Source organism: Bos indicus x Bos taurus, chromosome 29 (assembly GCF_003369695.1).
Source record: "Bos indicus x Bos taurus breed Angus x Brahman F1 hybrid chromosome 29, Bos_hybrid_MaternalHap_v2.0, whole genome shotgun sequence".
NCBI classification, from domain to species: domain Eukaryota; kingdom Metazoa; phylum Chordata; class Mammalia; order Artiodactyla; family Bovidae; genus Bos; species Bos indicus x Bos taurus.
The window spans coordinates 4,765,582-4,789,433 of record NC_040104.1 but is presented as its reverse complement, the minus strand read 5'-3'; the positions used below and the strand labels follow the sequence as shown (position 1 = coordinate 4,789,433).

At 60.7% G+C, this 23,852-nt stretch overlaps 1 protein-coding gene across 3 annotated transcripts in view; it reads left to right on the top strand.

Moving 5' to 3' along the window:
* The first annotated feature begins 7,207 nt into the window (after positions 1-7,207).
* Positions 7,208-23,852, top strand: part of TPCN2 (two pore segment channel 2) — a 31,657-nt gene continuing 15,012 nt past the window's right edge. For 2 of the 3 annotated variants that reach the window (XM_027531718.1, XM_027531719.1), the window contains exons 1-11: positions 7,208-7,382; positions 11,760-11,824; positions 12,592-12,668; positions 13,044-13,221; positions 14,430-14,546; positions 18,207-18,313; positions 19,468-19,540; positions 21,486-21,585; positions 22,554-22,619; positions 22,927-22,991; positions 23,518-23,618. In XM_027531718.1, coding sequence (XP_027387519.1) covers positions 7,271-7,382; positions 11,760-11,824; positions 12,592-12,668; positions 13,044-13,221; positions 14,430-14,546; positions 18,207-18,313; positions 19,468-19,540; positions 21,486-21,585; positions 22,554-22,619; positions 22,927-22,991; positions 23,518-23,618 — 1,061 coding nt within the window. In that variant the 5' untranslated portion in view covers positions 7,208-7,270. The remainder of the gene's footprint in view (positions 7,383-11,759; positions 11,825-12,591; positions 12,669-13,043; positions 13,222-14,429; positions 14,547-18,206; positions 18,314-19,467; positions 19,541-21,485; positions 21,586-22,553; positions 22,620-22,926; positions 22,992-23,517; positions 23,619-23,852) is intronic. The other variant, XM_027531717.1, reaches the window with a different exon arrangement.

Sequence of the window (23,852 nt, the reverse complement as noted above, 5' to 3'; positions counted from 1 at the left end):
CGAGACGGCCTGTCTTGAAGGTCTCTCTCTGCGGGGCATTTCCTACCAGGGGGCTGCAAAGGGGCCTCTCCCTGAGATGGTTAGGGTCATCCCAGGTGAACATTCGCCCTCCTGGCTCTGAAGTGCCCCAAACCCCTCCCAGCAGAAATTCGGGGTTCCCTCACCTCCATGGTCACCCGTGCTACCTGCAGCCTCACGTGGGGAAGGGCCTCAGGGAGCGGAGGCAGGTGGACAAGCAGAGCCAGGAGTCAAAGGGATCTGGCCAGTTACGGACTCGCTGGTCCATCTCAGGTCAGCCCAGCTGGAGGGGCCTCTTGGCAGAGAGACCCCAGGGTGATGACTCTCCAGGAGGAGTCCCCCCAACTTTCCAACCTCCGCCCCAGACAGTTGGGGCGGTTCCTAGTTGCTCAGTTCTCCAGTTGATACAGGCCTTTTCCAACCTGTGTGCTCGTGAGTTCCCCCTACTTGCTGGTCCCTGGAGGACTTCCATCATCTTCAGGGCCCCGTTCAAATGTCACCTCCTCCAGGAAGCCCTCCCCTGAAGCCCTGCCAGAGGACAGGCACACGTCCCGAAGCCGCTCAATGCGGGATGAATGGGTCCAGTGCGGCTCCCTCAGCCAGCTCTGAAGGGCAGTGAAGTTTCCTTCCCAGCTCCAGCTGCCTGGACGTTGCCAGCTCTCTGAGGAGCTCACGTGTTCCTGAGTCGTGTGGGGACTTCCCCTCCACCCACAGAGCAGACCTTGACCATGACCTGTCAGGTCCACTGGCCTGGTTAGATCCCTGGCAGGACCCGCCCTCCTCAGCCTGGATGCTTCCTGGTCCCTCCCCGTCTGCGGACCGTTTCCCTGGTCCTGGTGGCCTCTGTCCCTTGGGCCCATGCCCCAAGAGGAGCCTGGGCAGCTGGCCTGGCAGCAAGTTCAAAGTCCAGGCCACTTCCAGGAGTCTGCAGTGTCTGCTCCGTCCCTGCCCTGCAGTCTCCTGCTCACCTTACCTTTTAAGACATGGGGTTGAGACATATTTGTACTGGGTCACCTCCAGTCCCAAGGGATTCCTATGGGCCATGTGGTCTCCTGTCGGGGGGGGAGGTGTCTGCCCCCTCCCCCTCTAACCCACCCCCTCCAACCACCACATTTGCAAACAATAAATCTCATCATGTTTGTCTCCTGAGCTTCAGACCCTCCAGATGCACTCTGTTGCTCTCAGAAGCAGCTACCCCTTAGCTGGGATGCCGGACCCTGTGGGGTCTGCTGCTGCCCCCTCGCTCTACCTCGGCCCCTCCCCTCCAGCATACTGTCCTCAGCCCGCTGTCGCTCCCCTTAAATGCCATGCCCTCTCCTGCCCTGACCCGTGGGCAACTCCTCCTCATCCTTCAGACCCCAGCTAAAATGTCACCTCCTCCCAGAGGCCCTCCCAGACTGTCTCACGTAAAGATGGCCTCTCTGTGTAGGTTTTTCAGAATTGAGATTTTTGTTTGTTTGTTTTGCTTTATTATGTTTTAATTAATTGATTTATTGAGTTGAGCCGGGCCTTAGTGTAGGTATGTGGGATCTTCAGTCTTCGTGGTGGCAGGCAGGATCTTTTAGCTGTGACATGCAAACTCAGTTGTGGCCTGTGGGATCTAGTTCCCTGACCAGGCATCGAATCCCTAAGACCATAAAGTCTTAGTCACTGGACCACCATGGAAGTCCCTAGAACTCAGATTCAATGAATTTTCTTACCATAAAAATCCCATATACAGAAGAGCCTGGCAGACTACAGTTTATGGGGTTGAAAAGTCAGACACGACTGACCCCCAGCTGACACACACACCATAAAACTCACCTCTTTAAAGTATACAATTCAGTGGTTTTTAGTATGTTCACAAGGTTGTGCAACCACCATCGCCCTCTAATTTCAGAACACTCTCATCACCCACAAAAGAAACCTCCTGTCCATCAGCAGTCACTCCCTACTCTCCCTTGCCCCAGGCCCGGCAATCACCAACTTGCCTGTCTCATCTCCGTGGGTTTACCTCTCTTGGACATCTCATATGAATGGAATCCTACAATCCAAGGTCTTATGCATCTGATTCTTCCCCTTAGCGTAATTATTGTCAGGAGTCAGCACCTCGTTCTTTTTTATGGCTAAATAATATGCCCTTGTGGGGGCTTCCGAGGTGGGGCAGTGGTAAAGAACCTACTTGCCAATGCAGGAGACGAAGGAGACCTGGGTTTGATCCCTGGGTCAGGAAGATCCCCTGGAGGAAGAAATGGCAACCCACTCCAGTACTCCTGCCTGGAAAATCCCCGTGGACAGAGAAGCCTGGTGGGCTACAGTCCACGTGGTCCTAAAGAGTCAGACGCAACTGAGCGACTAAGAACATAACATGCTCACCAACTCCCAGAGCCTACTCAAACTCATGTCCATCAAGTCGGTGATGCCATCCAAGCATCTCATCCTCTGCTGTCCCCTTTTCCTCCCACCTTCAATCTTTCCCAGCATCAGGGTCTTTTCCAATGAGTCAGTTCTTCCCATCAGGTGGCCAAAGTATTGGAGTTTCAGCTTAGGCATCAGTCCTTCCAGTGAATATTCAGGACTGATTTCCTTTAGAATGGACTGGTTGGATCTCCTTGCAGTCCAAGGGACTCTCAAGAATCTTCTCCAACACCACAGTTCAAAAGCATCATCGTCCCAACCCACCGCCCAAACCCTGTCTTGGGCTCCCAGCCCAGGGGAACCTGGGTATGCTAGCCTGCCCTGGAAAGGCCTCGGATTCCTCCCAGCCTGACATGGCCCCCTGTCTCCCAGGCTCTCATTCGGGCTCCCCACGGGCCTTCTCTCCAGCAGGCACCCCAACCGCGAAGGCTTCTGGGCTCTGCCCTCCTGCCCCTGACTTGCTGACCCTCGTCACCCACAACTCTTCCCTTGGCCTCTCGGTTCCCATCGCGACCAACGACCCGGGTCTCCCCAGATTCCTGCTGTTTGTGTCATGTGTGGGAGAACTCAAAATAGCCCGTGCAGTCTATGCCCAGCCTGGGAAGCAGATGGTTTTCCCAGGGGCTGGTCCCCAGGGCACACGTGATGTCTTTCTCACCAATGCCCCAGATTTTGGCCCCATGCTCAGCTGACATACTCTCTTCCCAGGCTCCAGAAAGCTTGATGTCCACTGAGTCCCTCACTCACTGTGTGGCTGTAGACAAAGCACGTGACCTCTCTGAGCCTCAGTTTCCCCAAGTGCAAAGGTAGGATCGTTGCTTTGCTAATCTTGGTGGTCATTTCAGGAATGAAGTATGACAAGGGCCTTGAGAATTCTTTGTGATCTTAAAACACTGAGTTACGTTTCTCCCAGAGATGGTGGAGGAGGGAGGCAGGGGAGGAGCAGGAACGGGGTCTGAGGCCCCGTCATATGTCCTTAGTCTCTGCAAATGGGAGTGGCCGCTCTCATTGTCTCCATTTTATGGAAATAGAAACTGAGGCTTGGCAAGGGTGTGGGGCTACTTGAGCTCAGGACGGCGGTTGTGGACAAGGATGTGAATTCAGAGCTGAAAGATTTTCCCTTTGAGGACGGGTGATTTAAATGTTTTTCTACTTGCTTTTTTGTTTTGGTGTTGCCTTACTTGCATATGGGATCTTAGTTTCCTGAACTGGGATTGAACCCGTGTCCCTTGCTTTGGAAGTGCTGAGTCTTAACCACTGAACCACCAGGGAAGCCCTTTCTGTGTGCTTTTAGAAATCATTTGAAACTGTTCTGAAGAGCAGTTTTTGTCTTATTCAATCAACAGGAATGATTCCTAGCATGCAGAAGGTACTCAATAGATGCATGGATGAATGAGTGACTGAATGAGTTAAACCATGAAGCTACAGTGGCTTTATGGGCACATAAACCATGGCCAGAGGAGCCTGGTGGGCTGTAGTCCATGGTGTCGTAGAGTGGGACACGATCGAGTGGCTGAGCACACACACACACAAGCATGCACAAACCACGGGTGTCTGCTTGCCGCTCCTGCAGTTGACAGGGGAGACCCAGCCCCATGGTGAGCAGGGTTGCCATTTCCTTCTCCAGGGGAATCTTCTTGACCAGGGATCAAACCTGTGTCTTCTGCATTGCAGGCAGATTCTTTACCTCTGAGCCACCAGGAAAGGCCATAAGCAGCACATGAAATCGGGATATTTGTGCACAGGAGACCCAAGGGGCCCTGCTCAGCATCAGGCTGTGGATGAGGGCCAGCAGGCCCATGGCAGGAAGAGGAAGGAGAGAGGAAAATGGGGATGGGGTGTCAGCTGACACCCCAGGTCTCCTGTAGGCTTGCTTCCCAGTCTGGGGCACCAGAAGGACCCACGGACAGAGCTGGTAAGAAGCCTGGTGACCTCCTACAACCTCACCCACAGACAGCAGGAGATCCTGGCGAGCTCTGTCACCTCTGGCCTCAGTTTCCCCATCCCATGGCCTTTTGCGGGGCGTGTGGAGAGAGCCCGCTGAGTCTGCCTCCCTCCCTGCAAGCTTGGGGAATGCCATCACGGCACCCTTTTTTCCTTTTCTGTCGGCCTCCTCCACTGGACCGACAGGGAGCTCAGAGGGCCTGCCGGCCCTCGTCACTGAGCGCCCCGCTTTGTCCAGCGCCTGACATGCGTCACCTTGCTTGAACCTTCTCAACAGTCACATGTGTATGATAGTCGCTCAGTCGTGTCCAACTCTTTGTGATCCCAAGGACTGTGTCCCGCCAGGCTCCTCCGTCCATGGGATTCTCCAGGCAAGAATAGCGGAGTGGGTTGCCATTTTCTTCTCCAGGGGATCTTCCCGACTCAGGGATTGAATTCCGGTCTCCTGCACTGGAGGCGAATTCTTTACCGTCTGAGCCACCAGGGAAGTCTACCAGCCACGTGAGGCTGCTGTAAGTCTCTCCCCACTTTATAGATGGGGAGCCAGGCCGAGGGAGTGTGTGACATGCCCTCCGATAGTCCAGCAGCAGAAGCAGCAGTCAGAATGTCACGTCCTAAGCGCCTGTTTTATTCACTGCTGTATCCCAGCACCCAGCCTGGTGTCTGCGGCACAGTAGGTTCTCAGTACACTTGCTGGGCACGACTGGCTGAGTGACGGCTCCTGGTCAACTTCACAGTGGCTGGACGTGGAGGAGGCAGCTTACCCAGGGGCTGGACTTCAGCCAAGGTTACGTTGCTTTTGACAGGTGGCGAGGCGGGGAGCTGTGAGTGCCCAGGGACTCCTGAGGGCCAGTGCAATCCCCTTCAAGCTTCACAGCTGTCTTGGTTTTGTTTTGATCCTATTTCACAGAAGGGGAAACTGAGGCACCCAGAAGGGCCATGACTTGCCTGGAGTAGTAACATAAGACCAGGCTGGTGTCCCTCTGGTTTCACTCCCAGGCCACCACTGCTCCCTTGGCCCTGCCCCTCTTAGCTGGGGCCCCGGGTCCCAGGAGGTGCACACATGGCACTCCAGCAGCCTACCCAGAGGACCCTCCCAGGCTTTACTCCCCCACAGTCTAAGGCTGACCAACTAACTAGCAATGGACATGGCCCAGAGGCCATCTGTCTGCGCCCCAGGGACAGTTTGGTTCTACCAAGGACATACATTGGCATCTCAGAAGCCTTGTTCCTGTCTTCCCTTTTGCTAGAGCTCCTGTGTTAACTCTGTGTTCAGCATCCAAACCAGCCTTGCTTGCACCACAAAGTCCACGTAAATGCTTACTCAGCACTGCATTCCATTCTGGCCTCGTGAGTTTGTATAAACATCAAAGGAATTCTTTAATTGCAATAAAGATGAGTCCTTGGGGGATGGGCCATTTTTGCAAAGTGTTAGTTGCTTAGTTGTGTTCGACTCTCTGCAACTCCATGGTCTGTAGCCCACCAGACTCCTCTGTCCATGGGATTCTCCAGGCAAGAACACTGAAGTGTGTTACCATTCCCTTCTCTGGAGGATCTTCCTGACCCAGGGAACAAACCCGGGTCTCCTGCACTATAGGCAGATTCTTTACTGTCTGAGCCAAGACGGAAACCCAGAGCTGTGTGCATCTATTATTTGCTTTTTCAGAATAAAAATATCTTACTTTTTCCCAGGTTTGAAGATACAAACTGATTAAAAAAAAACAAAAAAACAAACCCAAACCAAACCCACAAACATGTCCTGCGATTTCTCTCTACCATCCTGGGATAACCACAGTCTTGCCCACCAGGGCTGTATCATCTTTTAAATACTTGCCAAGTGATGGGCTCACTGATTTCATTGTTACTGCAATTTGTGTATCTTTGTTTTAACCAGGTGGAGCTTTGCTTCAAGCACTCATTATTCATATTTCTTCTTTTGTGAGCTTCTGGTTCTTATCCTTCGCCCCTTTCCCATGACCATGATGCTGGGAAAGATTGAGGGCAGGAAAAGTGGGGGACAGAAGATGAGATGGTTGGATGGCATCACCAACTTCAATGGACAGGAATTTGAGCAAACTCTAGATAATGAAGGACAGGGAAGCCTGGTGTGCTGCAGTCCATGGGGTCACAAAGCATCAGACATGACTTAGCGACTGAACACCACCACTTATGGGGAATTTAATCTTTTCTTATTTCAGAACTCTGTGGGAGGCAGAATTTTGGGTCCCATGACCTCTCCCTCCCCATCATGCTTGTGGTTGTGGTGGGTTAGATGGCAAAAGAGATTTTGCTGATGTAATTAAGGATACTAATTAGTTGTGTCTGGCTCTTTGCAACCCCATGGACTGCAGCACGCCAGGCTTCCCTGTCCATCACCAACTCCCAGAGCCTACTCAGACTTATGTCTGTTGAGTCGGTGATGCCATCCAACCATCTCATCCTCTGTCCTCCCCTTCTCCTCCCACCTTCGATCTTTCCCAGCATCAGGGTTTTTTCCAATGAGTCAGTTCTTGGCATCAGGTGGCCAAAGTATTGGAGTTTCAGCTTCAGCATCAGTCCTTCCAATGAAGGTGGGTCGAGCCGGCCCAAGAATGAGCATTCCTAACCCGTGCCCACGTGGGGCGGACTGAGCCGGCTGGACCACCCGTTAAGAACGCGCTTCTGCCCGCCCCTAGGCCTTTATAGCCCCTCCCACCAGGAAGTTTAGCCCCGCCCACCAGGGGGCGTGGAGTCGGGTAAGTCCCGCCTCCATGAGCAAGCTCTCCATCCTTACTGGCTGGTGGGAAGGGACGCCCCTTCATCACAGTGCTGTCCCCGCCTCCGCCCGAACCCCGGGGCGGGGGCAATGCGCCTGCGCGGTGGAGCTCGCGTTTAGCGCCTCTGCGCGGTCCGGGTGGCAGGCGGAGACCCTATGGCGGACACCCTGGAAGAGTCGGAACCCCTTTTGAGCCGGGCCCGCGGCGGCAGCGGCCGCGACTGCCCAAGGGGCGTACTCACTTGCAGCAGCGTCCAAGAGAGCCCTGGTGAGCCGCGGCCTGGGGAGGGGCCGGGCCTCGCGGGGGCGGCGCGTCGGGTTCCTGGCGGCCCGTGTCGCGTCCCTGCTGTCGCTGCGGGCGCGCCCCCCTCTCCCCCGGCCGGGGTCCGATCGGGCCTTGAGGAGGGCTGGGCGGCTGCGCCATGCGGACCCCGATCCCGGCCTGGGAGCTGGGGGCGCGGGGTTGCTGGGAGACGGGGGTGGTCTCTCCCTGCTCCACCGACCGGCTGGACAGAGAGGCCTCGCTCAGCCCGGGAGCGGCCAGCCCCGTCCCCCCGCCCCACCCCCTAGTCCCCTCCGTGGGCTCGGGGCTTCGTACTTTCCGTAGATCGCCTTGGTGACTCCTAGGACGACCTACTTCCGTTTTCCCCAGTTCTTATCCGGGAAAGTGAGGCACAGAGAGGGGCATTCCCCTACCCAAGGTCACACAGCCAGGAAGTAGCCGAGGTGAAATCCAGCTGGGAGTGAATTGTGAGGCTTCCCAAACCGGGGTGGCTTCCTGCCTTTGCCCTCCGCAGCTCTGGCCTGCCCTTCCTGTTTATCGGCAGAAAGACTGCTAATTCCTGGGGAGGCCTGGGAGGGTGGAGGCTTTCTGTCCCTGTCAGATCCCAGGGGCTTTGGGTGCTGGATTTGGGAGGGAAGGGCTTCAGCCTCCTTTTATGAAGGGGGAAACTAAGACCCCGAGAATGTCCACATCTGGTGCAAGATCACAGCCCTGGGACCTGTCGCAGCTGCTGCTGTCCCACATGGGGTGCTCCTTAAGGGGCCGCCTGGGCTCCTGCCTGCGGGGGGTCTGTACTGTGTGCCCGGCTGTTGGGGTGAGTGCCTGACCGGAGATAGGAAATATGCCCACCTGCCCATCTCAGAGCCTGTCCCAGGACAGTTCTCCATCCAGCCTGTGCCAAGCCTCCCAGGGCCCCGGAAAAGGGACATAGGACATGGTGGTATTCAGGGGGAGCAGACTTTGTGTCTGGAGGTCCGGGTGCCTTTCTGGTGCTGCCACTTCCTGGCTGTGTGACCTTGGTAGGTCTAACCTTTCTGTTGTTGTTCAGTCTCTCAGTCGTGTCTGGCTCTTGCCGACCCCATGGACTGCAGCACGCCAGGCTTCCCTGTCCTTCACCATCTCCTGGAGTTGGCTCAAACTCACGTCCATTGAATCGATGAAGCCAACCTTTCTGAGTCTTCGTAAAACGGAGGTGGTCACTGGGGCTGCCCTGGAGGGGGGCCCTGGTGAGGATTCAGAGAGAGTCTAGATGCCTGGCCCGGTGGCAGAGTTGGTGCTCACTGGTGCCGATAGCCATTCTGAGCAGAGAACTGTGATCATTGCAGGTCCAGCCCCGGGAGAATGCACGGCCAGGAAGATGAGACCCTCACTGTAGAGACAAGAACCCGGGCAGGCAGTGTGGCTGGTGTGGGGGTACTCTGGGGAGGGCTCTTTGTCCAGACCCTGTAGCCTTGGTGAGGGCTTCTGAGAACAGACAAGACACCCTGTGTTCTGGATTTCCCTGGCCAGGCTGTCCAGCCAGGCTCTGGGGACCCTCACTGAGTTTACCCCCAGCTCCCATGCAGGGCTGCTGGATAGGACCCTGAACTCAGGGTCTGTCTGGCCTACAGCCAGACTCTCCTAGGAACAAAGGTGGGGGAAGGCTGCTGCTGGGTGCCCCTCGGGCCCCAGTGAGCCCCTGTGGTCAGGTCCCGATTCAGCCCCTCCTCATGGACCACGACTGCAGGGTGGGGATAGTCGTTTTCTCTTCCCTTTCCTGGTCAGGGAATGACCCTCTTACTGGTTATGGAAAAGTCAGAGGACAAGGGATTGCTATGCTATAGAAGGGGCTTTGAGAAGAATACTGATAGTGAGTGTTGATGAAGGGCTTACTGTGCGTAGCACGTTAGCTACAGTAACCCATTCAGCCTGCACATCAGTCCTGTTGTGTAGGGCCTGCAGGAACTGAGGCACAGCGCAGGAGGGGACTCGCCCAGGGTCACACAGGCCCAGCCAGGGGGTGAGGGGGGCTGGAGCCAGCACGGGAGGGGACTCGCCCAGGGTCACACAGGCCCAGCCAGGAAGTGAGGGGGCTGGAGCCAGCTCGGGAGGGGACTCGCCCAGGGTCACACAGGCCCAGCCAGAGGGTGAGGGGAGCTGGAGCCAGCGCGGGAGGGGATTTATTCTGGGGTGTTGGGAAGGGGAGGCCTGGGGCAGGAGGACCAGGGCAGGGCTGACGTGGGACACAGTGTTTGAACCCTCTTGTCCTCTGTGCTCTGACATCCTCCCTGGTATGCCCAGTGGGGAGATGGGAGTGTGGACAGGTGATTGCCTGCCCCCTGCACCCCACCCTGGGGCAGTGAGTTCCTAGACCGCCAAGCTGCAGGATGGTGCTCCTGGCAGGGCTGATGGTGCCTGGGCAAGGGCGTGGAGGCTTTGGAGAGCTTGGCCTTGGTGGAGCCAAGTTTGGGGTGAGTGGCGAGGAGGGCACAGGCTGGAGGAAGCGGCAGGGGAGGAGGCGGGTGGAGTGTGGACTCTCTGCTGGGGTTGGGGGGACCCGGGGGAAGCTATGAGGTGCAGGTGGAAGGCTGCTGCGGGGGGAACAGGAGGACAGGGCGGGAGGGCCCTGGGGGGTCTGGCGCTTCAAGGGCCGGGTGGCCAGAGTTGAGCGAGCCCCTCCAGCGGCCCCCAGTCCGTGTCCTGGAGCAAGCTCTGGGGCCTCTGGCTGCCTGTCTTATGCAGGCAGCTCGTCTCCTTGGGTCCCCTCAGGCCGAGCTCCGTCTCTCACCTGGGTTTTCATGATATGGGGGCCCTCAGACCGTTCTGCCTCCCCGGGTGCCCCTTGGCTGTGGGTCGACAGGCGTCCCCAGCCACTGTGTGCCCCGCGGCGGCCTGGGCTCAGTGGACGCAGCAGGGAGCAAAACCGAGCTGCCTCAGATCGCAGCGTGCCCGGGAGGCTTTCCGGGGAAGCAGCGGTCGCCACCCTCAGAGCCTGCCCCCGGGGAACTCCTGGGCCCCTGGGGGTGAGCGTGGAGGTTGTCTGTGGGGGGACCCCGAGGTGCCGACGGACATGGTGCTTGTTCTAGGTGACACAGCAGGGTGATGGCAGAGTCCCGCCCCCTGTCTCTGTCCATGGTCCCCCATGTCCCCCATTGGTTCCTGGACCCCCGCTGCACGGGCTCGGAGGACAGTGACACAGCCTACCTGGGGACGGCAGACAAGAGTTGGCAGTGGTCTGGAGCTCTGCCCAGGTGTCCAGCATCCCCTTTCTTGGGCATCTCTCTGCTTCTCTGTCTTCTCTCGGTACCCATGAAGGGTGGTTTTGGCAGCTGCTGACCTCCAGGGACCAGACGTGAGAGTAGTCTTCAACAGGAATGGTGACTGGTTAGTTCAGCTCGTCTCAAAGCCCTGCGAGCCGCTGGGGGCTGTGTGCCGGCTCTGTGTCCTGGGTACCTGGGCTGCGCCCCGCCCGCCCCCCGCGGCCTCTCTGAGGGGTTCCCTGCCTCCCTGGGCTGCAGCTCCTCATGCCTTTCTCACACCCCTGTGTCAGGGAGTGGTCCGGTGCAGAGTCGGAGCGGCGCCCCTGCTCACCAGGCGGCAGGCAGCACGCCCGGCCAAGGGCACCGACCAGGTGCGCAGCCCGAAGCTCCCTGATGGGGGGACTGGGGTACCGGGCTGAGGTTGGAGCCCTCGACTTGTCCTGCCCAAAGGCCCCTCGTAGTCGGTCCTCCCTGGCCCCTGATGGCCCCTGTCCGGTTGGCAAAGGCTCCCTCGGCTCCTGCCCTTGGGGTGACTTGGCTGTGGCCACCTGGCCCTGTGGGCTCATGACACGAGCTGGGGTGGGGGGGAATTAGGGGGACACGATGACCCCAGAAGGCCCTTCTTAGGTCTCCGTATCTGGTGGAGGGTCACGCAGCACCTCGGGCTTCTAGACGTGACGCTGAAGTGGCAGTGTGAGACCGGTGCCCTTGTTTGGCAGGCGGCTGGCTGGGAGCACCACCCCATCTCGCAGTCAAGGCAGCTGGGCCGCGGTGTCCTGACAAAGGCCGCCCGGAGGCCCGCGGTGGGACGGCGTGGGGAGGGGGACCATGAACACAGTGCATGCGCCAGGCTGGCCCTGGGGGTCCTGCACTCGCCTTGGGGGCCCAGCTGGGCGGATGTTAACACCCCCATTGGACGGGGAGATGGGCACTGTGGGGGCCACTCCTGTCCTGGGCCCGGAGCCTGTCGTTCAGACCCTGCCCCGCCCAGGGCGCAGGCATCTCATTCCAGAGCCTCTGAAAGGTTGCAGCTAGGTCCTCGCCTTGCTCTCCCCAGGAGTCCTGGGCTGGGCGAGCATCTCCCGATCCCACTCCTCACCCGCCGTGTCCCCTCTGCCCACAGGCGCCGCGGCCAGGCGGGATCTGTGCTTGGACCAGGCTGTGGTCCTCATCGAAGACGCCATCCAGGTGGGTGGGCGGGCGCTTGCCCTGGGGCTTGTGGGGGCTGGGCGGGCGCTTGCCCTGGGGCTTGTGGGGGCTGGGCAGGCGCTGCTCCGCTGGCCCCTTCACCCCTGCCATCCTGGGGCCAAGCTGTGGTTGCTGGGCCATACAGTCGTCGCCCCCGTGCTGACCGGGATTTAGGGCTTGGTCCCCTCCAGCCCTCCTTAGGAGACGTGCGCCAGGTGCCCTTCTGGGTCCCTGGTCACTCATTTTGCCGATTCACCATCTGCCCAGGCCTGTCGTGTGCCGTACTGCTCTGGGTTCTTTGAAAGATACCCAGAGGTGGCATGACCTTCCTTTGCCTGCAGACGACACCCCGGGTTAATCAGGGAGATAGACTGTGGGAGCCAGCTGGGGATGAGGCTGGCGGCATCCTGGAGGGTGACCCAGCTGAGGCGGGGCGGGGTCGGCCTTGCACAGAAGTGAGGAGAGCCTCACGGGCAGACACAGCTGTGTGCACAGCTGTGCATCCAGCAGGCCGGGGTCCGTCCACTGGCTGGCCCCGGAGTCCGGCCCTTGGGCGTTCTCCCTCTGCCAGGAAACCTTGCAGCTTGGGAGGGTCTGACCCTGCTGGGTGGCCACGAGCCCCCAGTCCCTGTGGAGTGGACTCTGTGATCGCCGGGCTGTGTCCCTGCCGTGGACGTGTGGTGGGGTGAGGGGCTGCCCTGCATGGGCTGGCTGTGCGGTGTGGCACCGAGGGGACCCTCACCGCCCCGTGTGACCTCCACTTCCAGTATCGCTCCATCAACCACCGCATGGACGCCCGGTCTCTGTGGCTCTACAGGTGGTACTACTCCAGCAGCAGCCAGTGGTGAGCGGGCACGCGCCCCACGGGGCTCCTGCGGCCGGGCCTGGGGGGCTTTCGGGGGGCAGGCAGGCTCCCCTCCCTGGGGTGGACGAGGAGCCGCTGTCTTCCCTTCTTACTGGAGCAGAGGCAGAAAGGGCCCCTCTGTGGTGAGGGCTCCTTTCCAGAATCTTCCGGCCAGCTGTGGCACCTGAATTTGGACCCGGTGTGTGTGGTCTGACCACACGCGGGTGGCCCCGGAGCAGGAAGTGTGGGCCCCGGCCTTTGGACCCGTGGAGTCTCTTCCCTGCCGCTTTCCAGGCATCCCGCCTGCTGGGCTGCTCTCTGGGCCCCGAGCGTGGCTGGTTCGTGCCTTCTGACCAGTTTCGGTTCCTTTTCCAGGATTCTGAGCTTCACCATTTTCTTGATCCTGGCTTTGGCCTTCGTCGAGACCCCTTCCTCGCTCACGCGCACCTCGGACGTGCGCTACCGCCCGGCCCCCTGGGAGCCGCCCTGCGGCCTGACTGAGGGCGTCGAGGCGCTCTGCCTGCTGGTCTTTGTAGCCGACGTCTCCGTGAAGGTGAGGGGCCAGCTCGTCCACCTTGCCCTCCCGCCTGGCCACGGCTTCCCGGGTTCATCCTTCCCCCTCCTGGAGCCAGCCGCCTGTCCCAACCGTGCACTTTGACCCGCAGGGCACAGACCTGCCTCTTGGACGGCCCTCCCCCTCCAAGACCATTGATGGGGGTCGGCCGAGCCATGGGGGTGCGCAGCCTCACGGGACCCGGGGAGGGCACGGCTGAGGGTCCACAGTGTTGCCCTGGGGAGAGACCCCTGCTGATCAAGTGGGCCCTGGAGGGGTCTCTTCACAGCCTCACTGCCCCGCTGTCCGGGGAGAAGCCCAAGGGGAGGGGCCGGTGAGGGGCGGGGCTGGTGTTGGGGGCGGGACAGATGCCCTGCCAGTGTGCCAGCCTGGCTTCGGTGACCCGGATCCTTCCAGAAGCCAGGGCGGGGCACGAGCTGGGCTGTGTCAGGGCGTCAGAGCCACAGGGACCCGCCAGTGAGACCCCGCTGCTGGCCAGGTCTCCCACCACTTCTGATAAACAGCCGTGACGCCACTGCGTCAGCCTCACGGGCACGTCCAGGGCTGAGCCAGCTGCACCCTGCCTGCGTCCCTTCAGGGGGCAGTTCAGCCTCTGTGGTCTGACCCCGAGGGGCATGGGTGAGCCTCAGTGCGTGTGTGACCAAGGGCCCCAGGCAATGTCTTATTTCTCCTTTTTTAGCCTATGATGTGGTTAGGAGGTCTGGGGGTTTTAACCTGGAACTGAAAGTGGTGAGTTTTCATTGGCCTTTTTTGAATGGCCGGTCCGTTGGGGAAGTCTCGGAAGGTGGGAGAGAGCGTGGGTTTTATCTGCAAATAGTGACCTCTGGGGGGCGTCAGTGATAGAAAGTTAGGTGCCGGCCACCCAGATGACAAACCCACCCTCCCAAGGCTGGCCCCTGGGCCACTGCACTGGTTCCTGGTTTTTCCGGAACTGTCCCCATGCACAAGCCGCGGTGGTGACCAGACAGGCAGGACGGCTGTGAGGACAGGCTGGAGCGGGTCAGTGCCGCGCCCGTGGTCACGAGCAGGCTGGGTGAGGCGCGTGGCCTCCTGCCCGCCCGGCGCCCAGTTCCTGCTCCGAGTCACGCGGGGACCACGCGGCTCCCTGGGGCCGCCCAGCGCCCCAGCGTCCACATGGTGCAGGCCTCGCACTGGCTGCGCCCGCTCAGCCGCCATCTGTCTTGCAGAGCTACCTGATCGGGTGGGCCCAGTTCCGGAGGAACCCCTGGCTGCTGGCCTACCTTGTGGTGCTGCTTGCGTCTCTCCTGGACTGGACCGTGTCACTGAGTCTCGTCTGCCAGGAGGTGGGTGGTCAGGCGGCTCCGAGGGGGAGGGGGAGCTCTAGAGGGGGGTGGGGGCGCAGATGAATGGTGTGGGGTGTGGGGGAGAGCCCTGGGGCTCTGCAGAGGGGGTGGCCAGGCGCTTCGAGGACAGCAGGGAGTTTTTGGGGGTGGGGGCGCAGATGAACGGTGTGGGGTGTGGGGGAGAGCCCTGGGGCCCAGTGTCCCTCTGGCCCAGCTCTGCGCCATCCTGCTCAGTCACCCACAAGCCGGAGCCTTGTCCCCACCTTCAGTCCCAGGGAAGGCGCGAGGCCCTGGGGGCGAGTTCCAGGGTCTGGTCCTGCCTGCCATCTGCAATCCCACCCCCAGGCGCACTGCCTGCCCAGAACACCCAGAGGCACCGCCCTGTGATTCGATAGATCCAAGCTTGCAGGTGTGGGTTTGGGGGCGTCTGTAGCCCTGAGGGCCGGTTGGGGACACAGAAGCCCTGTCAGGTGCTTTCGAGAGAATTTACCATAGGGGCTCAGACAGGGCTTGAGTAAGAAAGTGAGAGGGGAAAGCCCCTGCCCTGGGGCTGGGGGAGTAGAGGAGAGACTGGGGCTGTGGAACTCAGGGGAGGGGCTCTGGCCCTCTGCTTCCAAGAGGTGCGGCGGTGGCTTAGTTCTGGGGGTGCTGGATGCTGGGGAGGGGGCACATCCCGGGTGCTGCCAGCGGGAACAGCACATGGACAGAGGCCAGCGGGCACCCCCTGCCCCCTCCTGCTGCCCTCCCGCCCAGTGGGGCAGCCGATGCAGGTGTCAGGGGTGTCGGGGTGGTGCCCTGTGTGAGCTGTGTCAGCTCACAGCAGGGCTGCGGGGGTGAGGGGTGGTGCCCCCTGCAGCCTCCCCCCCACCCCCGTGCCTCCTCCACATCCCTGCACGAGGACCCTCCTCCCTGAGGAGCTGCCACCCCATCCCCACCAAGGAGAAGGCTCGCCTCCTCCCCAGACGAGGCAGAGGCCAGCCCAGCCACCGCCGGCTCCGTTTCTGAGCGATGGTCACTGTGTCCATCAAGTGTCACCGAACATCCTGGGTGAGGGTCCTCCGTGAAATTAGGGAAGAGAGAGGCACGAGGGCCGTGTAACCAGCAGGGAGGATGCGTGGCTTGTGTGCTGAGAGGCTGGGGACCCGAACTCACACTTGCAGTCTCCCTGCCCCAGCCCCACATCCCTGGGTCTCTGTACACAGAGACCTTCACTCCTGAGGGGCTCAAGTCCATGGTGGTCCTGCCTCTTTATTCCTGGAGTTTTGTGACAGTTGTTTGTCCTGGACGTCCCTCGGGAGCCCACACAGACCTCCCTGTCCGTCTTTGGTGGCAGCTCCCCAAGCCCGCCATGGTAACTAGAGCTCTGCGCCCTGCCTACCGGCGGCCAGTCCTTTTCACGGACAGCTGTGGTTCAGAAACACCCTCCTTGGGGGTGGTCCTGGGAGAGGTAGGGGGGGCGGGGGGCAGAGTCCACACCCACCCGCCCGTCTGCTGAGGACAGATGACTTGCTTGGGGAGGGGCTGGCAAGTCCCCCTGGGGGCCACAGTGGGGCCGGCACTGGGCTGTGCCAGAGGCCAGGGTGGGGAGGTCCATACTGTTGGCCCCGGGCATGACCCCCATCCCCGTCCTCCCAGGCTGCAGGGGGCAGGCGGCCAGCTGAGCAGGGGTGGGGGTGAGGGTGCCCAGTGCGGCTGCCGGCTGGAGGTGAGGGGAGGGTGCCCTGGGCTTGCAGGTGGTCGTGGAGGGCTTGGGCAGGGAGGGGAGGCCATCAGCCTTGTGTTTGTGAGACAAGAAGATGCCCGCTGGAAAATGTCTGGAGTTGACAGTTTGAGTTGTAGATTGAATGTGGAGGGGCCCTCAATACTGTAAGGACAGACCAGTTCCCTGGCCGTGAGGCCAGCGAGAGGGGAGGAGGGACTCGGGGTCCGCACGTGGTCGGGCACAGAGTGGGTGACCCAGGTGTCAGGTGGGGGGGCGCCTGCCGGCCAGGCTGGGAGACAGGAGGTGATCTTGGGCTCAGAGACTTGGCGGTCACCGTGGGCCGGTCCAGCATCTCGGGCAGGTGGGTGGATCGTCTGGAACAGGGACAAGGAACAGATGAGCGAAGGGGAGTGCGGCGTTTTGGTTGTGAGTGGAAGGTATTGAAGCACGTGGTGTGTGTGTGCATGTGGGGACGGGGTAAGAGCCCTGGGGGGCCTCTGAGGGGCCAGGGTCCTAAGCACAGGGAGGAGGGCCCTCGGGTGTGACAGGAGGGGGAGAGGAAGGGGTGTGTTGATGTGTGTGTGTGTGTGTGTGTGTGTGTGTGTGTGTGTGTGAGCATGGAGGCGTGGGTGTGTGAGAGCACGTGGAGGGGTGGGGGTGGTGTGTGTGTGAATGTGGAGGTGCAGGTGTGTGTGTGTGTGAGTGTGAAGGTGTGTGTGTGTGAGCATGGAGGTCCAGAGTGTGTGTGTGAGCATGGAGGTGTGGGTGTGTGTGTGTGTGTGTGAGCGTGAGCATGGAGGTATAGGATGTGTGTGTGTGAGCATGGAGGTCCAGAGTGTGTGTCTGAGCATGGAGGTACAGATGTGTGTGTCTGTGAGCGTGGAGGTATAGGGTGTGTGTGTGTGCTTGTGTGAGCATGGAGGTCCAGAGTGTGTGTGTGAGCATAGAGGTATGTGTGTGTGAGCGTGGAGGTGTGTGTGTGTGCACGTGTGTGAGTGTGGAGGGGTGTGTGTGAGCATGGAGGTATAGTGTGTGTGTGTGTGTGAGCGTGGAGGTGTGTGTGTGTGCACTTGTGTGAGTGTGGAGGGGTGTGTGTGAGCATGGAGGTATAGTGTGTGTGTGTGTGTGTGAGTGTGGAGGTAAGGGTGTGTGTGTGCTTGTGTGAGCGTGGAGTCCAGAGTGTGTGTGAGCGTGGAGGTGTGGGTGTGTGTGTGTGAGCGTGGAGATGTGGGTGTGTGTGTGCTTGTGTGAGCATGGAGGTGCGGGTGTGTATGTGAGCGTGGAGGTGTGGGTGTGTGTGTGTGCTTGTGTGAGCATGGAGGTGTAGGGTGTGTGTGTGAGCATGGAGGTGTGTGTGTACGCTTGTATGAGCATGGAGGTGTGGGTGTGTTTGTGAGCGTGGAGGTGTGGGTGTATGTGTGAGCGTGGAGGTGTGGGTGTGTGTGAGCGTGGAGGTGTGGGTGTGTGTGAGCGTGGAGGTGTGGGGGTGTGTGTGTGAGCGTGGAGGTGTGAGTGTATGTGTGAGTGTGGAGGTGTGGGTGTGTGTGTGCATGTGTGAGCGTGGCGTTGTGGGGTTCTTGCTGTTTCTGCCGGTCTGGTCTGTGTGGGAGGCTGTGACCCAGAGCATATGAGGGGCTGGGGGCCACAGATTGAGGAGGCCTGGGACAGCCCCCGGAGGGCAGGACAGTGGCTTCCCAGACAGGTCCAGGGGCGCCTGCCCTCTGTGAGAGCGGGGTAGGGGGCTGGGGAGACAGGCTGGCCACCCACCGGCCTGATGCTGGCACGTCTGGGGGCCTGGGGGCCCTGGGTTCGACCTGGGCTCGGAGGGACGTGGAAGTCAAGGTCGGCCAAGTGGGCAGCCTGGGGACAGCCAGGGCCATGGCCGTCCTCACCAGGCGTTGGGTCTCTGGCCCCATCCTGGGGGCCGCGCTCAGGGTCCCTGTGTGGGTCTCTTACAGCCCCTGCGAGTGCGCCGGCTGCTGCGCCCCTTCTTCCTCATGCAGAATTCCTCCATGATGAAGAAGACACTCAAGTGCATCAGGCGCTCGCTGCCGGAGATGGCCAGGTGGGCGCTGGGCCAGGTGGGCTGTGGGGTCAGGTGGGAGCTGGGCCAGGTGGGCGCTGGGGTCAGGTGGGCCGTGGGGTCAGGTGGGCGCTGGGCCAGGTGGGCGCTGGGGTCAGGTGGGCGCTGGGCCAGGTGGGCGCTGGGCCAGGTGGGCACTGGGGTTGATGGGCGCTGGGTCAGGTGGGCACGGGGGCCAGGTGGGCGCTGGGTCAGGTGGGCGCTGGGGTCAGGTGGGCGCTGGGTCAGGTAGATGCTGGGGACAGACGGGCGCTGGGACAGGTGGGCACCGGGGCCAGGTGGGCACTGGGCCAGTTGGGCGCTGGGGTCAGGTGGGCCGTGGGGTCAGGTGAGCGCTGGGTCAGGTGAGCGCTGAGTCAGGTGAACGCTGAGGACAGATGGGCGCTGGGTCAGGTGGGCATGGGGGCCAGGTGGGCCCTGGGACAGGTGGGCGTGGGGTCAGGTGGGCCCTGGGGTCAGCTGGGTGCTGGAGTCAGGTGGGCCCTGGGACAGGTGGGCCCTGGGGTCAGGTGGGCGCTGGGGTCAGGTGGGCGCTGAAACAGGTGGGTGCTGGGGTCAGGTGGGCGCTGGGGTCAGGTGGGCGCTGAAACAGGTGGGTGCTGGGGTCAGGTGGGTGCTGGGGTCAGGTGGGCGCTGGGTCAAGTGGGCTGGCAGGGCGGGGTGGGGTTTCTGCTCCCTGCTGGGGGCGTGGGGCTCCCTTCCTCTGGCCAGGGGGGCTTGTGGGCAGGCAGGCATTTGGGGGTCTCTGTCTTGCACCTAAGGCAGCCCTCTTAACAGCCTTGCCTTGACCCCTGTGCCCTGCTCCATCCTGCATACGCTTCCTGCCTTGGCTGTGACCACTCACTTCTCTCCGTCCCTGGCCCCCCACCCTCTCCCCGCACCCCCACCCCCATGACTCACGTGGCTGACCCCTCACCGCTGGCCCAGGTTGATGGCAGTGGTCTTTCTCCTCTGCGAGTCCCGGGGGTCCTTGGAACTGTCTCTCCTGGGACAGGTTTGCTAGGGTTGCACTTCTGCCAGAGTGCACTGAGCGGCTGAGCAGGGCTGGCTTGGGGCAGGGAGCTCCCTGCTGGGCCGGGTTAGTGGAGCCGGGACTGCGTCCGCCCGGCGCTGAGTGCCGCTTCCGCTCCCCCCAGCGTCGGGCTGCTGCTGGCCGTGCACCTGTGTCTCTTCACTGTGTTTGGGATGCTGCTCTTCACCGGTGAGAAGGTACGGCGCTCTCTGCTCTGCTCCGCCAGGCAGCAGCCCGCAGGTGCCCCACAGTGCCGCCCCCGTCGGTCCACCGGCCGTTCACTGGCCCTCCTTCTCTGCACCCCTCTTAGATGGAGGCCTCTCAGACCGGCCGTCAGGGCAGCCCCTCTCAGCCCCTGCCTGTTTCTCCAGAGGAGACCCCTTCCTGCCTGGACCCCTCCCCTCTTTGCCCCTCACTGCTTCCCAGCCCCTGGCTTCTTGCTGTGTGGAGGTGTTGTCTGTGTAACTCTGTGAGCATGTTGTGTGTGTGTTTCTGTCTTTGTGTGTACACGCATGGGGGTGTCTGTGTGTGTGTCTATGTGACTGTGTGTGCTGTGTGTTTCTGTCTCTGCGTGTACACACAAGGGGATGTCGTGTGTGTGTGTGTAACTGTGTATGTCTGTGTGTGTGTTTCTGTCTCTGTGTGTGCATGCATGGGGGTGTCTGTGTGTGTGTAACTGTGTGTGCTGTGTATGTGTTTCTGTCTCTGTGTGTACATGCATGGGTGTGTCTCTGTGTGTGTTTCTATCTCTGTGTGCATGCATGGGGGTGTCTGTGTGTGTGTGTTTCTATCTCTGTGTGTACATGCATGGGGGTGTCTGTGTGTGCTGTGTATGTGTTTCTGTCTCTGTGTGTACATGCATGGGTGTGTCTCTGTGTGTGTGTGTAACTGTGTGGTGTGTGTTTCTATCTCTGCATGCATGGGGGTGTCTGTGTGTGTGGGTCTATGTGACTCTGTGTGTGTGCTGTGTGTGTGTCTATCTCTGTGTGTACATGCATGGGGGTATCTCTGTGTGTGTGTAACTGTGTGTGCTGTGTATGTGTTTCTGTCTCTGTGTGTACATGCATGGGGGTGTCTGTGTGTGCTGTGTATGTGTTTCTGTCTCTGTGTGTACATGCATGGGTGTGTCTCTGTGTGTGTGTGTAACTGTGTGGTGTGTGTTTCTATCTCTGCATGCATGGGGGTGTCTGTGTGTGTGGGTCTATGTGACTCTGTGTGTGTGCTGTGTGTGTGTCTATCTCTGTGTGTACATGCATGGGGGTATCTCTGTGTGTGTGTAACTGTGTGTGCTGTGTATGTGTTTCTGTCTCTGTGTGTACATGCATGGGTGTGTCTCTGTGTGCATGCATGGGGGTGTCTGTGTGTGTGTGTTTCTGTCTCTGTGTGTACACGCATGGGGTGTCTGTGTGTGTAACTGTGTGTGCTGTGTGTGTGTTTCTGTCTCTGTGTGTGCATGCGTGGGTGTGTCTCTGTGTGTGTGTGAGTCTGGGTGGCAGGGGCAGCCCGGCTGGGAGGTGGGACCAGTCCCAGTATCTCAGGACCCCCGTGTCTGTCCAGTGTCACTGCTGTTTACGGAGCACAGGATGGGTGGGGTGGGCGAGGGTGCCCCCCCGGGAGTCGGGGAGGGGACGGCCTCTGACCTGGGAACATGGAGGGTCCCGAGGTGTCCATGGAGGGCTGGCCCTCAGGTGGCAGCTAGGAGAGTGGCCTTGCGAGGCTCCCTGAGTGATGAGGTGGTTTTCTGTGCCTGGGCGAGTACCTCCCACCCACACTGTATCCAGGGCACACGCACAGCCCGTGAAGTCTGGCTGGGAGCGGGCGGGCCGGCCCCCGCTGGGCCCTCTCTGCCCAGGCAGTGATGCTGCCCGCCAGGCTGGTGAGAGCTGTTCACTGTGGCTCCAAGCAGGCCTGCCCCAGTGGCCGGTGTCCGTGTGGGGCGTCCCTGGACACTGGCTCTCGGGCCCAGAGGTCCTGAGTGCAGTCTGCCCAGCCTGGGGCTTGGAGCCCACTGGGAGGAGATGGAGAGATGGGCTCTGAGGCTGCGCAGCCGTAGTGGGAGGGCTGGGCTTGCTGGGTCTGGGGCCTGGGCTTTGTGGCCCGAGGCCCGGTGACTCCTCAGTGCTGCTGTGTCTGCTTCCGCAGGACGCTGGGCAGGACCGGGAGCGGCTGACCTACTTCTTCAACCTGCCTGAGGCACTGACCACCCTCCTGGTGCTGCTGACCACTGCCAACAATCCTGATGGTGCGGGGGCTGGGCGCAGGGCGGGACGCGGGGGTGGGCGGGGGCATGGGGCTAGAGCTGAGCCTGGCACTGGGCGTGGGGGCCCCGAAGCCTCTTTGTCGAGAGCTGGGGATTAAAGGTGGAGCCCCTTTGTTTTGAGAGGCTTTTTTTTGTTTGTTTTACCGTAAACGAGTGTTGAATTTTGGAAAAAAAAAAAAAGGTGGAGCCCCAGCCGCCTCTTTGCTGGTTTTCTTTTCCCCCTTTTCCGAGTGTCCTTCTCCCTCCTGCTCTCCACCCTCTTCTTCCCCTTTCTTTCTAGTTTTCTGTTTCTGTTCCTTTTCCTCTTCCGCTCATTTTCTGAGTCCTGAGAAGCTGGAGGTGGACACTCTTCTTTGTGGTGATGGACCGACCTGGGCTCAGCGGGCCCCGGGTGGCCGCCTCCTCTTTGAGGCTCAGCCCCACCACGTGTGAGGCCCCGGGGTCTCTGGTGGTTGTGACATGGACTGTGTCAGGGTTGTTGATGGGGCCTCTGTCTGCTCAGGCCGGGTGTGTGGCCAGGAGGTGAGGGTGTTGTGGTCCTTGGGCTCAGCTGTGGCCTGGCCAGCCTGGCTGGGGCCTTTCATCTTGGGCTGGGGGTGGTCACCAACCATAGAGACCCTCCCAAGAGGTCAGCCACTGGCTTCCATACCTGGTGAGAGCTGTGCCCGGGACCCTGAGCACTGCCCCACATGTCCTGCGAGTCCTCCAGTCACTGAGGGAGGGCTGGGCCTTGTCTGCAGGGAGTGCTCACAGGGATGTGTACAGGATGAGCAGCCTCCGAAGCTCGTGTGCAAGCGGAGGTGTGAGGGGCAGAGTTTGGGCAAGAAGGCCCTCCAGGTCCACCAACACAGGGCCCTCCTTTCTGTTGAAGAGACCCTGGTATAAGACGACGAAAGGGATCAGCTGGACGTTGGGATTACGAGTGTTTCATTGTCTCTGATTTCTTTCAGTGATGATTCCTGTGTATTCCAGGAACCGAGCCTACGCCATCTTCTTCATAGCCTTCACCCTGATCGGTGAGTCGGGGCGGGTCTGCAGGGGTCACTGGGGGCAAGGTTCTGGGTGTGTCCCCAGCCCGGTGGCCTCCCCTCCACGTGACCTGTGTAGTTTTCACTCTGTGTGACCGCCAGTGCCTCAGTGCCTGCCGGGCAGGCCAGGTGCCACCCCCGTCCGTACACGAGGGCCTCGGGTCCCTGCCCTGCTCACTTAGCTGGCTTGCTGCTGACGGGCTGGCCCCCCGATGCTGCCGCTCCTCCAGACCCTGCCCACATGGTCCTCGCTGACCGTGTGATCTCTGCTGACCGTGGCCTTTTCTCTCCCAAGGGAGCTTGTTTCTGATGAACCTGATGACGGCCATCATCTACAACCAGTTCCGGGGCTACCTGATGGTGAGCGGAGCTGCCCCCCTGGCCAGCTGTGCCTGGAGCTGCCCCTGGAGGCCTGGCAGGGAGCTGGCCGGCAGGGTGGCCCCGGGGCTGTGTAGGTGTGGACGTGGGTGGGAGGGCGGGCCTGTGGTGGTCTCGGCACGGCCTCTGCCTCCCTGCCGTGGGTGACCTCCCTCTCTGCTCCCCAGGGGTGCTGGCCCCACAGCCACCACTGGCCCCTTCTCTGCCCCACCTCCTCTAGGGGGAACCGCAAGGAGACTGAAGCTCCCGGGGCAGTGACCACACCCCCCACCCCCCATGTAGGTGGGCCAAGGACCCCAAGCCCGCTGAGAAGGGATGCATGCCTTAGTGAATTGCACAGTGGTGGCTGCCAGCAAGGCCTGGCCCTGTTGTCTCTGACTGCCCCCCGATGCCCACAGGGCGAGGGGCTGCTCCCTGGGCTGCGAGTGAGCCGGGGCTGTCTGGGGCGAGGGGCAGGATGGCCATGGACAGGGCTGGGTCAAGCCCCTCAGCCCCATCCCCTTTTCAGATGTCTCTCCAGACCTCACTGTTGCGGAGACGGTTGGGGACCCGGGCTGCCTATGAGGTCCTCTCGTCCGTGACTGCAGAGGGAGAAGCCCACCCCAAGCGGTGAGAGCAGGGGCTCCCGCCTCTCCCCCGAGGCTGCTCTGGGAGGGCTGTTCATGGGGGGATGTTTCCCAAGATCCCTGCTGGCAGTGGGTTGCAAGGCTCCTTTGGAGTCAAGCATCCCTGGGTGGGTTTCATGGTCCTGGTGTCCGAGTTAACTCGTGTCCTCGTGACCTGCTCGAGATCCCAGTCTGAGGGGGGCCGTGCACTCTGGCCTGTCCCCCTGGCGCCCTTCCC